A 17,282-nucleotide genomic window follows, 5' to 3' on the forward strand; every position below is an offset into this window, starting at 1 on the left:
TATTATGATTATACAAACATCATGTTGCGGTAAATTATATAAAATCACCACAATCGAGTTGTACTAGTAAAAACTAATCACAGTGGTGGGTTTAAATAGTCCTTTTTTATGATGGGGTGTTGTGCTATGCTTTTTTTTAATCTTCTTTTATCAACATTGACTCTTTAGTTTTATTTCATAAATATTTTAAACAATGGATTTTGATGTTCATTTGTTAACATGTCACAGAAAATTTGAAATTTTGTTAACTTTTGGTAACCTACACTTACACCTGACACTGACGTGCAAAACGTAGTTAGAAAATAAGTCGTGTTAACTGCTCACTCTTGCACACACGGCCCCGTGCTGTGAGAGCACTCGGGTAAAATGCATGGCTGCATTCTGGAATAACTGACAAGTCGGGATGCTTAGTTTGAAAGAGATATGAAGCGGCATGGCACAGTGAAGACAATCTGCTAAAAGGAACAGACAAACTATTGTGTGAGTCAAAGGAAGAATTTAGATATCCTCTCATTTACACTCAAACCACTCAAACTGACATTTATCAAATCTAAACCCTGCTCTGGACTGATGGGACTAAGTTTGGAAAATCATCACATTTTAGATTCCCTATACACTTACTTTTGACCCTTCGTTTCTGAATATGGTGTAACTGAGTCTAAATTCAAACCACAAATTTCCCATCGGAGGTGACCAGTGGTTAACGGCGGAGAATAAAAAGCAGCTCTTTCCTCCAAATTTTGAATTGGTGGTTTGTTGTGGCTCTCAACGTTCGGATAAAGACATTCATCTGAAACTGTGCGACAGTGATGTGATGTTTTGTTTTGAGTTATCTCTTCGCATTAAAAGCCCCCTGTTCAGTCAGAGACCATCTCTCCTTCCAGCATATGCTTGGCCTCTACTTGATGAATTATGTACCCTCACAAATTACCAGTCTTGCCACCCGTCTGGCAGCCAATTAAAATTTTAAGATACAGATGTTGTCGACATTCTGCTAGCTTTAGTTGGCACTTCATCTAAATGTGCTTTTTGATATGTGTGTGTAGTGAGTGTGTAACATTTGAAAGAGGAATCCATTACGTTAATGTGACAGAACCGGAAAATTAAAGAAGTCTAGTATCTTGAAATTCCTTTAAAGGCTGCCAACGTTAGTGTAGCCACACAGAAGGTTTTAACCTCGTCTCGTACCCATCCATACATTTTCTTCTGCTCATCCGTGTCGCTGGGGCAATAGTCTAAGCCAGGGGTAGGCAACTCCAGGCCTCGAGTGCCGGTGTCCTGGAGGGTTTAGATGTGTCCATGATCCATCACAGCTGATTTAAAGGGCTAAATGACTCCTCAGCATTTCTTGAAGTTCTCCAGAGGCCTGGTAATGAACTAATCATTTGATTCAGGTGTGTTAACCCAGGGTGTGATCTAAAACCTGCAGGACACCGGCACTCGAGGCCTGGAGTTGCCTACCCCTGGTCTAAGCAGACCTGCCCACACCTCCCTCAGAGACACGCTTTCCCCAGCAAGTTGGTTTGTGCCAGCATCTCCTCCTAGTTGGATATGCCTGAAACACCTCACCTAGAACGCATCCTAGTCAGATGCCCATGCCAATCGGGTCCTTTCGATGTGGAGGAATAACGACACTACTCTGAACCCCTCCGAGCTCCTCGCCCTATCTCTCGACACCCACTGTTTCTGTCTGCAGTCTCATCTTTTTTGGTCACAGAAGTGCCAGTGCTAAAATGTCAGCTTCAAATTATTTACCCATTTTAAACTGTGTGGATAGGCCAAGTAAAACCAGACTTATGATAATTAATTTACATCAGGCTTTTTTGTGAATACTTTCTTTGAGTCAGGTTTCTTCTGATTCACTGCTCCTCACAAACTTGAGGTTGGAATGGAAGGTGGGGCTACTGCTCATCTGCCTGAGATGATCATATTACTCAGGTACTTCTTTAAAGAAAGGTCAGTTGAGAGAAACGTAGCAAGCAAATATGCTGACCCATGAACTTTATTTTGTACCCCGCGTGAGAGAAAAAGCACTCATGTGTACATTATTTACATTGATCTTTGATAAATGCTGCACAACCCAGAAGAAAACAGAATCTCAATCCTGGCTCCCCAAATCATACAAGTTGAAAACAAAAAGAAATCCTGTGTGAAACTGAACATTCTAGTGTATTTGTGCATTCACTGCCCTTGTTATTTGAAATTTTGGACATGTATAACACAAGCATCTAACATTGTGTCAGTATATGTATATATAACATAAGCTGAAGGAAGGTAGTAGTCTGATTGGCTGCGTATACTGTATATCTAATGAAAAGCGAGTTCTGCTTTATTGTCCCTTAGTAGTTGTAGTATACGGCTCTACTGATTGATACCATAACATAGAATTCAATTTCTGTTATGAATAGGCCGTTTGGAAATGGCTTCTGTTACTGTTGCTGCTGTTGCTGACAGGGCTTTTCAAAATACAGTTTATAAAATGCACAATAAAGTGTTACCACCCAGGTGAAACAAGAATTCTGAGGTCTTTATATTCTGATACCAAATCAATCTTCAAACAATGAAGATTCGTGATAGATGGAAAATTCAAAGAATTTAATTTAGTGTTGTAAAACAACATACATTTGGCTTTTTTAGCATTGAGATCTAATTTGGAACTGCATAAAGTTTGCTGAAAAGTATTAAAGGTTGTTGGAGCTGATATCTGGCGAGGCATAGTGTTAAAAGGGTAGCGTTGTACCAGTGGTCTGTATGTACGTCCATTAATCCATTTTAAGTGACAACGTTCAAAGTTCAGAGAGGCTTCTTATGAAATTAGGAATAATACGAGGGTTCAAACTTGACCAGCCAATGATTGAATCACCAACCTTTCACTTAGTAGATGACCTGCTCTACCTCCTGTCGCAGCAGTGTCTTCCAGCTGTTGTTTATTCGCTTATCTTTTAAGCACCAGCCAAAGAGGGTGTTCAAAGAAAGAGAGCACTTAAGTTGTACTTGCTTTATTTAAATAACTACCACCTGACCACTTACTCCAATCATAATCATTTAGTTGTACAGTACATTACAAGATGTTATTATCATTGGTACTTATCCATCCATCCATCCATTTATTTTCTTAATCACTTGTACAATTCATGCTTGCAGAGAACTGACATTAGCTGAGATACGTTACAACCCAAACAGGTTGCCAGGTTATCATATGTGTAACACAGAGAGACAATCATTCACACTCACATTCACAGTGACTGCCTATTTAGAATTACTAATTAACCTAACAAGCATGTCTTTGGACTGTTGGGGGAAGCATTTAAATCCCATACCTAGTGCATACGATTTAGCCTGTAATTACACCAGTGAGTGGATATTGTGTTGTTTTTGGAATAAAAAAAAAAGTTCTCGAGTCAGGAATGTATTTGCTTTATGATCCAGAGACAACTTTTGGTTCTAACATCCAAGCGCAATGTGAAAAGTTTTCCCTCTACAAACATTTTTAGCAACATCGCAGCGGAGGTGTTGGAAGTTCACTTTTGTTGAACGCATCTCTTAATCCAACAAGCTTACTGTAGCTACACCCTCTTTCAGAGTTGCAGTATCATAATTAATCCACAACCCATTTAGCAGTGAGTTGTACTTTCTGCAGCTTCACATAGAGATTAGTGAACCTGCTAATCTCCAGTAAGAGACAAACTGTAATAAAAACTCACCTGTCCTAATCATTGTTTTCATTTCCAATCTCTTTGACTGTCTGTGGCCCATCCCCTCTTTGATTTCATTATAATAGAATTGGTGATCTTCATATTCCCCTCCTTCTCATCTGCAGTATCTTTCTCAGCCTTGAAACTTAACAGAGATGGAAACAAGCAGTTATATTCTACTTTACATATTTTAACAGCAGTTCTCTGTGGGTTACTTGGCAGATGTGATATGATCAGGGACTGTTATGAAATTTATTGCTGCTGTTAAAAAGGGGGTTTCAGGGATCCTTGAATAAACTACACAAACTACATAAAAGATCTATGTCTCTACCTTTATCTGTCTCTTCTCTCTCTGCCTGGTGCATCTCCATACTCTGAGATTTATGAGCTTTAGAGATGTAATTAATTAATTCCTGGTCATAGTATTCCACCCTAGTTTACATTTACATATTAAATTGAAGGTGAGCACTTTGTCTGCCATCTATACAATCTCTGCTCCCAGAGAGAGAGAGAGATAATAAAGGGCTGAGCAGGAGAGACAAGCGCTAAAAAGAGGCTGAAAGACACACATTTCCTCTTTTGTTTCGCTCTGCTGACCTTTTTCAAAACAAACTTATACTTCTTTTAAGAAAAGTCAGTTGAGCGAAATGTTAGCAAATAAATAAGCCGATGTCTAGATGGATTTAGCACCCATGGACTTTGTTTTGTACCCCACAAGAGAGCAAAAGCAGTGATGTTTACGCTATCTACATTGATCTTTGATAAATGCTGTGCAGCCGGTCGTCCAAGGGAAAACTGAATCTCAGTCCTGTCTCCCGATTTATTTCTTTTGTTTTGCTGCTGATGATTTTCAGTAGCACTACACTTGACTCTCAAACACTTTAATACCTGCTCGACACCAGTGGCAACCTTTTTGTCCCTGAGCTCTGCAGCTGAAGCAGAAAATGGGGCAAAAACTCTTCAGTCTGTCTGACTGATTATCTGTCTGACTGCCTGACTGCACGTTTGAAAAATTTACCCCGATACATTACGTGTCGGCCTGTTTAGCCACTGAAGAGCAGCACGACTGGGAAATAAATCCTGGCTCGCACAAGCATTATGGTGTGACTGACATGCAGTGTCCGGGTCCTTCGGTCAGCAGAAATCCATCTCATTAACTGGCAAGTTGCGCACACTCACACATTCGCAGACACATCATTCAAACACGCACCCTCGAGGCTCGGTCTTGGCAGTTTTAACACTGCTGCCCACAGACAAAAGGCAGCCAGCTTTTTGGACAGGCCACGACCATCAGCTCAGTCACCCAACATGTTTTTAAATTTATTACATTTTGCCTCAAAAGTCAGCATCAGAACGCAGAGTAAAGCAGATGGTACAGCATCGTACCCAAAGGCTGGAAACTTTGTCAGTTGGACAGGTCATTATTTGAAAATTTTATTTTTCTGGCTGTAAAAGTTTTTCTTGTAGAAAGTTAGAGATCTTTCTTTTTCTTCCATTTTATAGAAAGAGAAAACAGTAGAATTCAAAAGAATACAAACATAAAACTCAGTCTCAGGATGCAATATATTCCTACTGCTGAATTCACCCGACCATTTAAGGGGGCACAAAGGACAAAACAAGTTAGGTATAGTTTTTAAAACATAGTGGGGTTTAGCCAATGCTACAATAAAATAGTATGTATAAAAATTGTAGGTCTTTTTCCTAATTCAAGAGCTCTAAATATCCTATGGAACTGTGGAGTTAATAACATACAGCTACCTAACTGCTAAAATACTCACTTAAAAATGATTCTTGGCCCTCGTAAACATGAACCAATAATTTGAGTAAAATGTTACTGAAATATATCAAATCAAGCTTATTTATCCAAATATTTAATCAGTAAAATATACTTGGTATAAGCTTCCCAATCAAATATATTACATTTGATTCAATTTAATGTAACATTTTAATTTGTACTTACGTAAAAAAAAAAAGTTGTTTTTATTTTACATGTCATCATACTGTTTAGGGAAACCTAAACATTTTGGAGTGCACACCTGGCATGTCTTTTTTGGATTGAAGCCTTTTTCCAGGAAAGGGTTTTCCTCTTAAGGTCTTTATACACAAGTCACCTCATTCAGAGAAACCATTTTGCCTTCCCTGCCTGCCGCCGCATGGATTTTTTACTAGCCATGTGTGCATTCGTCACAGCGTGAAGTGCTCCAACCTCAGCTGAAGTTTGACTGTACAAATTACTGAGTGCTGCACTGTGCTCTGCTTAGCCATTGGAAATAATGGCTTTCAGAGCACAGCAGTGCCTTTGTCATTTCCTGTCTGAAAGCCTCATTAGACTTCAAAGAATTAGTTGCTCAATCAAGAGAAACTCAGTCAGATATGCTGATAATTAATAATTCAGGTAGTTTTGCTTGTAAAAAATGACAACTCATTTGCAAACTGAGAACTTTAGATGTTTTTTTTTTATTATTCAATGTTAAGTAAATGCCGCTGAGTTTTTGTTCAGCTGAAAGAGAATTTCCAAAAGCCATCTTGTGCCTTTGGAAATCACTGTGGTCATTTTTTATTAGAATCATTTCATAACATTTCAATGACCAGTTAATCACCTTGAATGAAATTGCCTGATTTAAGTTCTGATTTAAACCAATATGCATCTGAGTAAGTAATGACCTGTTTTAATACCACATGTAAGTTTTAAACAGGTTTCTAGACTTACTGGAAACTTACTGGAAACTTTATTAGGAACACTAGTACTGGTTTGGACTCCCTATTGCCAGTGCAAAATGTAAGCATCAGCCCATCTGCTTTAATGTTTGATGTGTTGTGTGTTCAGAGATGTTCTCCTGCACAGTTGTAACAATTATTTGAGTTATTCTTTTCTTCCTATCAGCTCAAAGCAGTCTTGCCATTCTCTCTGAACCCTTGTATCAACAAGGCATTTTTGCCAAGAGAACTACCAGTCACTGGATATATTCTCTTTTTATTCTCATTTTTCAAGATGTCCATCTACCAAAGTGGTACACGAGTGTATATGTAATGTTGGATTGGATTTTAAAAACTGACATATATGGTCGCCTGGACTTATTTTGTAATTTTGGCTCTGAAAATGGTTGAGGAGTTGGTAATGTGAAGTGCACATGGTAAAATCTAATTGGAGCTTTGTTTCTGTGTCCAGACAGCAGTATGCTGTGAATGCTTTGTGCTACAGTAATGCTTATCTTCTCTTCTTTACAAAACCTTTTTGTCTTTAGCACAGATGCTAACATAGTTACAGTCATTTAAAGAGCACTTGTAAAACGGGCCCACCGGACGGATGATTAAAAAGATAAAACCCTCCCGTTTCTTTAAGTGACGTCTTCACTTAAAGATGGTCTTGCTTTCGCTTGTATTTGAAGACAGAGTTGTTAGGACAAGAATAATTTTTCCGGGTATGCAAAACCTCCTCTGATTGTCTAGTGTGTCTGTCTTTTTAACCAGTAGAGAAACTATGAGCTGACGTTCATTCAGAATACCAGCATTCATATACAGATATCTATTACCGCCTCTGTGTTTCCCTCTAATTCTTTTTCTTTTCATCAGAAAGTCTCGTGCCTTTCAGGGTTTTTATCATCATCTTCAACCTCATCTCCTCCTTTTCTCTCATTGATTGGAAAAGCTATAAACCTTCAGTACGATTGGCCTGTGGGAATGCTCTAAGTGCTCCCTCTCTCTCTCCTTTTGCTCACATGTTCATTGCATTGTGTATTCCCACTTGCCTTCTCATTCTATCATAAATGCTTTTTAAATCACTTGACTGGAAAATTGACTTGGCATGTCAATTTGGCTGAACCACCCCAGTCAAGGCTTGGTGTTTGTTTGCGCCTGTAGATGCTTTTATTGTTGATTCTGTTTTTGCCAAATCCCCATGTGTACTTCTTTCTCTGATGAGAGAGAACTCCTAAATTTATTTCACTGCTATTAAACAAGGCATTTCAAATACGAACAAGGTCACTGAATACTGAAAATGCCAGCGGAAGATCGATGATGCCCAGTTTGATTTTATGCAGCAAATGGTACAAAAAGTCACTGCACGGAGTCGAAATGCACAGCTTCAATTAATAACACTTCACCTGTTCCTGTTTAAATAAGAAGCCAAAATATTAATGTTATTTAACGGCACAAAGCCATTATTTTAATGAAAAAAGATTTATTAGTGCAATTAAAATGAACTTAAGATGATTTGGCTTCATCCTAAAGTATTTCTTTCTTATCTAACTTCTATCTTCCAGGTCGCTGAGGCTTTCCACATTTAACGCTGCGAGACTAAAGAGGATCGTGTTCACCATCCAACAAAGTCTGATGGACCCGTGAGCAGACATGTGAGAAGAGATCGACCCAACAGACATGTCAGCTGACGCTTTACACTTTTCTTCTTTACACCGATGAACGTCTGAGCCATCTCTGGTATCGGCACATATTTAGAGGTTTGCAGCTCTAGCTACTGAAGTGGACTGCCTTTTAATTCTGGCATCAGCCATAGTTTGATACTTTGATGATGGCCAACTAAACCCTTTAACACATTTTCATATGAGTATGTTCACAAAGCCACTTTATTTTGTAGTTTAAATTGATCTATCCATGCTTTTCACCAGGCTCGAGGAGTGCTGTGATAAATAGAAACTATAGCATTTAGTACTTTTTGTCATGCAGGGAATCTCAGGACACGCCAGAAACAAGCTGGCTGATCACATTTTGGGAAAAGCAGGCGTAGGTGATGGTGTACCTTGCCCCTTCTCATCAGTAATCCCATGACCCCTGCTGAAGTCAGATCGTTGAGTATGAAATAACCTAATCAGAGATCTAACAGTAGCCTGATTTTACCCACATGTCCGTCGGGATGAGCGCATGCCCCTAACCTGGCCACGTCAGCGTTGTCGTGGCTGGCCGCCGCAGGACAGTCGTCTTCCACTGCCATGACCCGGCTGATGTTGGGCCGGACTCTGGAGCGCATCTGTAAAGGCGTGCTGCTGCTCTGCCTGCTCCATTTCCTCATCATGATGATCCTGTACTTCGATGTGTACTCGCAGCGCTTCGACCTCTTCAGTCGCTTTAACAATGGCCGCAACGGATCCAGGAGCAATGTTAGTGGGGCAGGGAGCGGACATCATTATTACTATTACAACCTCTCCAGGCCCAACGCCACATTAGCCAGCTACCTGGCCACAGGCGAGCAGCTGGTGCCAAGTGTGCAGCCGGAGAACACTCAGACACCGTCTCCCAAACCACTGCCACCATGTCCTGAAAGCCCGCCTGGCCTTGGTGAGTAATAATGTCACAGACTTCTCCTACATTTCCCTCGCTTTTTTCCAATTCTTTTGTAGTTACAATAACATAACGAGCTGTTTTCACCCCAGAACACACACACACACACACATCCTTAATATGTTTTCACAGATTTTCTGATTGGTCAGTGTAGTCGCTCCTCACATGTGCATTATGTACAAACAGGTAGATTTTTTGTCTTTATTGTCAAGCTGTTGGCGGTGACTTTAAATATGGTGGAGCTACCTGGGAGAAATTTCACAGTTGCCTTTAACAAAAATGTGAGATTTAAAACATTCCTGTCTGTAGTTGTGTTTGTTTGTGACACTTCCTCTTGGGAGGCGAAACCATGGGCTCTGACGCAGCAGTCTGCCGATTCTACTTTATCTGGTCTGTCTTTGTCATGTAGCCAGCAAGCTAACTGTAGATAGACAGGATTCTGCATATATCAGGGGGATGTCGATGACACGAACAGATGTGAAGCAGACGTCTGTGTGCATCTCTGTTTGATCTGACTTTTAATGCAAAATGTCTTTTTTTTTCACATCTTTTGAAGATGTGAATTTTTTGCCTGAGAACAACAAAGATTTCATGATCATATTTTCTAGGAGAAGCTTTTCCCTTGTAACTCCTGCTTTTAATATAATATATGTGGACTAGCATTTAGCTTTTGTTGTGCTTACACTGTACTCTTCAGCTCCTATTACTCCTATTTTAGCTCAAGTCAGATCTAAGTTACGATGTACACAAGTTTGAGGTTTAATTTTCTGCTTTTACACTTCTTTAGCTTTTTCTGATAATACGTAGTTTATTTATTTATTCTTTATCCAGTATGCTTGTACTGTATACTGAGTAATTGTATAACTAAACCAGGAGGATTTGCACATCATTCATTAGAGTAACGTTAGATGCAGATGTAGTTAGATGAGCCTTCGATCAGAGCTTAAAGCTGTGTAGGTACTACTTTATATTCTGTAAATAAATGCATCTCCAATTAGCAAAAGAGCAAGTGTAACCATAATTTTGTTTTTCTGGGTCAGCCTGCAACATAAAATGGATTTAATGTCAACAATTTACAATGTGGTATTTCAACCTTATAGACTCACAGTGGAGCTATTAATTCATGCAGTGAGACACGTGAGCTGACACAAACACAAACACACAGCAGCACAGATGAAAGCGGAGGGTGCAGGATCAGTTTTAAAAGAGTCCTGCATTTTTTTAGTTGTTTAGTGTTCTTAGTGTTATAATAAAAATGTTAATATAATATATAAAGTAGTAATGTTTCTTGTAAGGCAACAAAAAAATAAATGTGTTAGAAAAAGAATGTGGGCTCATCACCCTGAAACTTAAAAACAAAGGAAAGGCTCTATTTTAACATTATTTTAACCCAATTTACTCAACCTAGTTAGTTGCTTTGGTTTCTTATGGCTCAGTCACATTAGAGTTAAAACAGAGGGGCGGGCTCCTTGCGAGAACAAATTACTGTTTGCCTGGTGGTTGCATTAAATGTTTCTGCTGTCAAAGACTAAATGCAAGTACTTGTAGTGATTGCACAAGTGGTGGGAGGTAACCAGTCACATAACAACTGTGGTCTGGTGACTGGTCGGACTGTCTGCAGTCATTTTCAGACAGGTTGTCTAAGGTTTGCAAATGTATTTCTATAAATATCGACAGGTTGCCAGCACTTTGCAGTCGATCTGAATCAGTGTGAACCGATGTGAACAACCTGTCTGCGATCTGTCCGTCTGCGATAGAGGACTGGACTGGACTGGTTGCCAACTATCTGTATGTCATTTTGTAGTTGAATCTCTATGAAATGTGAATTTCTGTGTATGTACATAGCAAGTGGTTTGCTACAGCCACAGACTTGTAATTTTTGCTGATTTGTCATAGTTAATTGCTACCTTGATGCCGTTTAAATGCAAACTGATAGCAGACTGACTGCCATAGTCATTTTCTCCATTTTTAAAGCAGTTATTTCAAAGCTAACATGAGACCTTCATTGAAAACATGGTTACAGTAATTTTTTTCATGTTGAGATCATAAACCACTGTTTTCTCTAGTGTAACTGCAGAATTATCCATCTAAAAAAAAAAAACAGAATTTAAAAGTTAAAAAAAGAAAACTGAAACTCAGTGAAGACATCGTCTGATGGGGAGACAGCTTCTTGGTTCCCAACCTTCTGACTTGCATATCAGTGAATTCAGTTTAGAGCCAGTATGTTTTTTAGGAGACTGGCCGGGTTGCCCTGTGAATGCACCGTGGGACTGTAAACAGTGTGGACTTTGTAAGACTTCCCATCGTCAGCAAAAAGATTTTAAGACACACATGCACACACACGGAGGCAGTAACGCTTAGACGAATAACTTTGGGAATAGGTGGAAAATATTCGATATGTATGTAAAACAAGCTGCACACAGGGCACCTTCACTTGCTTACACACACATATCATCATTATGTATCCACCCAACAAATCTGAGGTCGGTAGAGTCACATTAAGCCTGGGGTTCACTAAATCCATAATTACATAGTGGTCACACACTTACTTCACACCCACATGCAGACACACACACACACACACACACACACACACACACACACACACACACACACACACCCTTTCTGTCATGAATACTTACTGATAAATAGAGCTCAGGAAGGAACTCCGACTGTCATTATTTCACATTACCTAAAGTAGGCTTGACCTGCGATTCAATTCAATTCATCCTAATGAGTCAAAACAAAAACTCGCCTTGTAATCGGAAGGTTGCCAGTTCGAGCCCCGGCTTGGACAGTCTCGGTCGTTGTGTCCTTGGGCAAGACACTTCACCCGTTGCCTACTGGTGGTGGTCAGAGGGCCCGGTGGCGCCAGTGTCCGGCAGCCTCACCTCTGTCAGTGCGCCCCAGGGTGGCTGTGGCTACAATGTAGCTTGCCATCACCAGTGTGTGAATGTGTGTGTGAATGGGTGGATGACTGGATGTGTAAAGCGCTTTGGGGTCCTTAGGGACTAGTAAAGCGCTATACAAATACAGGCCATTTACCATTACTTTAAAGTCCCTTTCCTTTCAAAAAGAGAAGAAGGACTAATTGTTGTGCCGGTTGTTGGATGTTTGTTCCTCACTATCCAGTTTGATACGCAACATTTCTTTAAAATCATCATCAGAAAGAAAACTTTCATTGTGCTGAAAGTCAGTCTCAGTTTAAGTGCGTTTATGTGTCTTTTCTTTCTTTGCATATCTGTTACACTTGTTTCTGATCGTCAGCCTCTATCCTCTATCATTCTCTGTATTATTGTTGGGTCTTTACCTTACAATATAAAGGGCCTTGAGGCAACTGTTGTTGGGATTTGATGCTATATAAATTACATTTAATTGAAATCAACCACATTTTAAGTTTAAATATAAGTTTTAAAAAAGCTATGATCTGAAATACATCACTGTGACAAATATTCAAAAAAGAGAAATCAGGAAGTGGGACAACCCTTTTTTTTGCAGCACTCTGTTCATACAGTAAGAACAGACTTTTCCAGCAGTTTTTAAGTTGAGAATCTTTTTTTCTTCATAGTTCAGTGAGGGAGAAAGAGTAGGTGGACTTTTTAAATATTTACCTTGAAATGAAAATGTGTTATTTGATATTACTCTTTTAAACTTGCTGTCTTTCATGTGGTTTAAGTTAAGCCTGCAGTTCAGAGAAAGGTAAAAAAAAAGTTTACTTTTTGCTCTAAACTTTGAATGGAAGCAGTTGGTTTTCACTTTATGCAAACTCTTTATTTTTAATTCTGTTTGTAATCGATGTATGTTTTTATCAGGCGTATATTTATTATAATTGTGAGTTAAGCGTTGACAGTTTTAGACTGTGCACATAGTCACAACACAAAAATTAACATTGAACAATGACTAAATGTATAGAGACAGTTTAATTAGTGAATTATGTCACTTTCAAGTAGTGCCGGCTTCACCCTTTTCTTCCAGGAAACATCTGAGGTGATAGTTTGGATTATTTCGTCCTCCTGAGTTGCTGCAGCCACACAATCCTGTATTCTTTGACACATATAGTCAACAAATATATATATATATATGAGGTTAATATGCAACATTGTATATTTATATTTCTTTTGTTAAAACAAACCCTCAAAACATCTTCTGGTAAAATAAAAAAACATGTCTCTTTTTCTTTCCCACCTGTTCCATTTGTAAATGAGCTTAGTAAACGTAACCCCTCGTGAACAGTGGGGGGTAGGGGAGTGAACATCTTTCTCTTTTTTTCACTGATTGCTTTTCTCATTTGATAATGAGGTTGGTAACGTGCTTTGAAATTGGGAGTGAGAGATAAAGCTGTCAGGCTGATTTGTCTGAAGCTGAGGTTTGCTGATTCCATTATTTGGCCTGGAATTGGCTGTCACTGACACTGGATTTGGCATTCATACCAGGCACAGGTGTACTCTTGTAGCTTATCTCTGCCTTTTCTCAGTGATGAAGTGGCTGCCTTGGGGCTGTAATGAGCAGGAAGGCATAGAAAAACTGAGCAAGTCTGTTTTTCAGTCACAGGTGCACAGAAAGCGTGAGAGTGATCTCTGATGGCGGTATGATGGTTTGTATGAAGTACGACAGAAAGAGAGGCGGGATGGACTGAAGGAAGGAACAGCAGGTGGAGAGGTGAGGGGGTGTAGAGCGAGAAAGGGAGATGTTGGACAGTGGTATACACAAACACACACACTACACACACACACACACACACACACACACACACACACACACACAAACTCACATAGAAAGTGAGTGAAAAGGGGGGAGAAACAAACAAGCAAGTCCTTGGCTGTCCCACAACACCAGCTGACAGGTGCTTCCTGTATGAGTGGCTAGCATCCACAGTTTATATCCTGAATGTGTGCGTTTCTGTTTGTGGCCGTGTGTTTGTGTTTATTAGTGTTAGCTGGCTTGTCGATTTGCAAACCACCAGTTCCTTATGAAAATTCTTATATAGATATTAAGAAAATACAGATTAAGGAGTTCATGTTTGTCACTTAAATGCAATTTCTCTGTAAAAAGGAAGAAAAAATATGTGGATATAATATGAAAATCACAAACACTGTTTTTTAGTTCACATGCAGTGTTTTTGGTTTTGAGTGCGAGTACCTGAGTGCAAGTGAGGGCTGATGGTGAGCTAACTTTAATTCTTGTCTGTATCGTTTTAGGGTCCTTACCTTACCTTAAAGCACCTTGAGATGACTGTTGTTGTGATTTGGCACAAAAAAACAAGTCAGTCAGGTTTTATGTATACAACATGTACGCTACTTGGTCCACTGATGCTTGGTCTGTTATTTGAGCCTGTTGCTATGTGGTAACTATGCAATGTGATAATTTCATGTTATGCACACGTCATGTTGCCATCAGGATATTAAAGTGACACTATCTCACTATACGTGTTACAGGTGACTAAATCCTAAAGTCTCTGGTAATTGGCTAGAATTTCAATAGACTGAAATATGACATCTGACAGATTAGTAGGAGTTAACCTGAAACTTGGAGGCAGACATTTGGCTGTATGTAAGTGATGGTTGTGTAAATGAGGCTGAATGTATTTACACTAAATGCATTTTTTAAATTTGTAATTATGATTTTTTTATAATAACTAAATTTAATAATTAATTAATATTTTTATTTATATTTAAGATAGCTTTATGGTCTTGTGCCGTATTTAGTTTTCTATTTTTACTGCTTTTAAATGCTCTTTTCTGCTTATTTATCTCAGTTTCGCCACTGATCTTTTTCTGCTGCTTCTTCTTGATTTTTTGATGACAGACTAGCCTCACATTAAAAATAGGTGTTTTTTCGCTGCATATTGATATGCACTGTCACGTTTTTAGTTTTAATTTGTGGGTTTTAAATTCCGTATGCATTTTTCTCTGTGCACAAGTTAAGTTCAGACAAGTTCCTGTATGTGAATTCTCCTCACGTCCCTGCATTTATTCCTGCTATTACTCATGATGTCCCATGTACAAGACATGAGGATGCTTGAGCACACACCCAGACCACACACACATGCACTGGGAGCTCAATGGGAGGTTAAAAGCTATTTCCCAGGCCTTGTTTTAATTGGATGCTCCATTGGGTTTTTTCAATCAAATGTAATTAGCAGGAATTAGCCATCTTCTTGAGTTGCAGTTGTCCACCAAGACATAAATACTAAAGTCACTAAAATCTGCACTGTTAGCATCATAAACGTACAAATACAGACATTTCACTATGTCTTCCTGGAGGTAGGTGATTTAGTATTGAATGGCATACCAGAATTGTAGGGGTATTGCCTAGCAACAGGTTTCTGGATATTGGTCAGACCATTAAGAAGGGTGGATCAAGGACATTGGTACCAATACTTGCTACGTTTAATCAGTGTATGTGGATGTAATTAATAGTTCTTTCATTTTTCTTCCACAGTTTTCTTAGTTTCTCCTCATTTTTGTTCTATTTTAATGGTTTAGGTTACGTCATTAAGTTTTAATGCTTGTTTTTGTTCTTATTTATGCATTATGTTGTCAAAAAACCTGTTCTTTCGTCTTTAAATGCTTTGTGTTTCTCTACGTTGTAATTTCCACATCTGTCATGCTATTGCGTCTCACTTTCTAACACCCTCCATGCTTATGCCACTTTTTCCAGTTTTTACTTGTCACATGACTAAAAAATCTATTTAAAAATTGAGAAAATATATTCATTTGTTAATAATTTTTATAGTTCCTTGTCCTGGATGTTGCCAGACAGCCGGAAAAGAGAAAGACCCCAGCGAAGAGTCATGGATGTAGGGAAGGAAGACATGCAGAGGATTGGTGTGACAGAAGAGGGATAGTGTGAGATTAAGGCAGGTGGTCCAGTGTGGCAACCGCTAAAGGGAGCAGCTGAAAGAGAGGACGTAGGTTAGCTCATGTACCTCGTCTTAGTGTCTACAAGTACAGGGGGTTGCTCTATTTGATATGCAAGTTAGTGCAAAAAAAAGCTGTGAATCACTGAGCTGCTTAATGTACAAAGACTTATGTAAAAGTGCTAAATATAAGCAGAAATCCTAGGATGGTTGCATTTGATTCATTTAGTTGCTGTCAACTAAGCAGGACATTTTTGAAGGCTGGAACAAGGATCATCCTTGTCTTTATATATTCTGCATCTGAATGGGATGATTCTTTGATGTGTCATAGCTGAAGAGTTTTGGGCATATCCTACGGAGAGGAGGCTCTGGGACAGACCCAGGACACACTGGAGAGATTCCCAGCTGACTTGGGAATGCCTTGGTGTCTGGATGATTTGGAGGAGAGGCTGGGGAGAGGCTAGTTAGTGCATATAACCCTCTGAAGTTCTTTGCTCAATTTACCCCATCAAAATGAAATAAATGTAAAATGTTTTCCATTTGCTTTGTAAATAACAATTATTAAACAGCCTCAGGAAAGAACATGTTGTTGCCTATTATATTCACACTGATTCGTTTTGAATGGTGAGATGTGATCTGTACACCAAAAGGCTGGATCACTAGATCTGCTAATGACAGAAAAATGCAAAAATTGAAGATTTTTCCATTCAAATTCTTGAGCATCAACCCAAACATTAACAGTTAAACATTGAGACACTATATTAATTTGTGAAAAAAAGTTAGAGATAGGGTTAACCCACATCAGACCTCTGCTGTGGTCATAGGAATGCCACCACCTTTGTACCCAGTGTCTGCTCCCTCTACAGAAGACATGTTAGAGAGATTCAGGAGATCCTTGAAGTATTCCTTCCACTGGCCAACTATATCACACTGAGGTCAACAGCCCACTATGCCCAAGACTCTTTACTCTGCTCTGCAGTACAGCTACAGACACTCTACAGAGAACATGGCTTAGATGAGGTGGAATTGTATATGTAATTTGAAACACTGATTAGACGAATGCTGGTTACATCCAGCGGAGAATGCTTACATGTGTTTGTATGCATGAAATAAAAAAGATAAAATATAGATAGAACCTTATAAGCACTATTGTATAAGCTTGAACATGCAAAAATGCAAGATCAAGCATATTTATAATAACTGACAAGCTTGAACTGTTTGCAGAAACAAATACATTTGTACATTATGCAGACCCCCTTTCCCACTTCTGAACCACAAATGCTTATTTTATTCATAGCCAGCGAGTAATTTCAACAGAATGACATGTCCCTTGTAACTTTGACTTATGTATGTCCACTGTGGGGAAAGCCCATCAGGCAAGCTTGAATAATTTTTCACCCTCCCTCATTTTTTTAAGGCCAGGCTTGAATCCA

The 17,282-nt window shown here is 39.1% G+C and overlaps 1 protein-coding gene across 1 annotated transcript in view; it reads left to right on the forward strand.

Annotated features, from left to right (window-relative positions):
• b4galt2 (UDP-Gal:betaGlcNAc beta 1,4- galactosyltransferase, polypeptide 2) overlaps nt 1-17,282 on the forward strand; it is a 204,582-nt gene that overhangs the window by 17,884 nt on the left and 169,416 nt on the right. The window contains exon 2 of the mRNA XM_084913342.1: nt 7,958-8,987. Within this exon, the coding sequence (XP_084769468.1) occupies nt 8,642-8,987 (346 nt within the window). The 5' untranslated portion in view covers nt 7,958-8,641. The remainder of the gene's footprint in view (nt 1-7,957; nt 8,988-17,282) is intronic.

This window comes from Perissodus microlepis, chromosome 18 (genome assembly GCF_051167445.1).
Source record: "Perissodus microlepis isolate ML-2025 ecotype Zambia chromosome 18, ASM5116744v1, whole genome shotgun sequence".
Classification (NCBI taxonomy): domain Eukaryota; kingdom Metazoa; phylum Chordata; class Actinopteri; order Cichliformes; family Cichlidae; genus Perissodus; species Perissodus microlepis.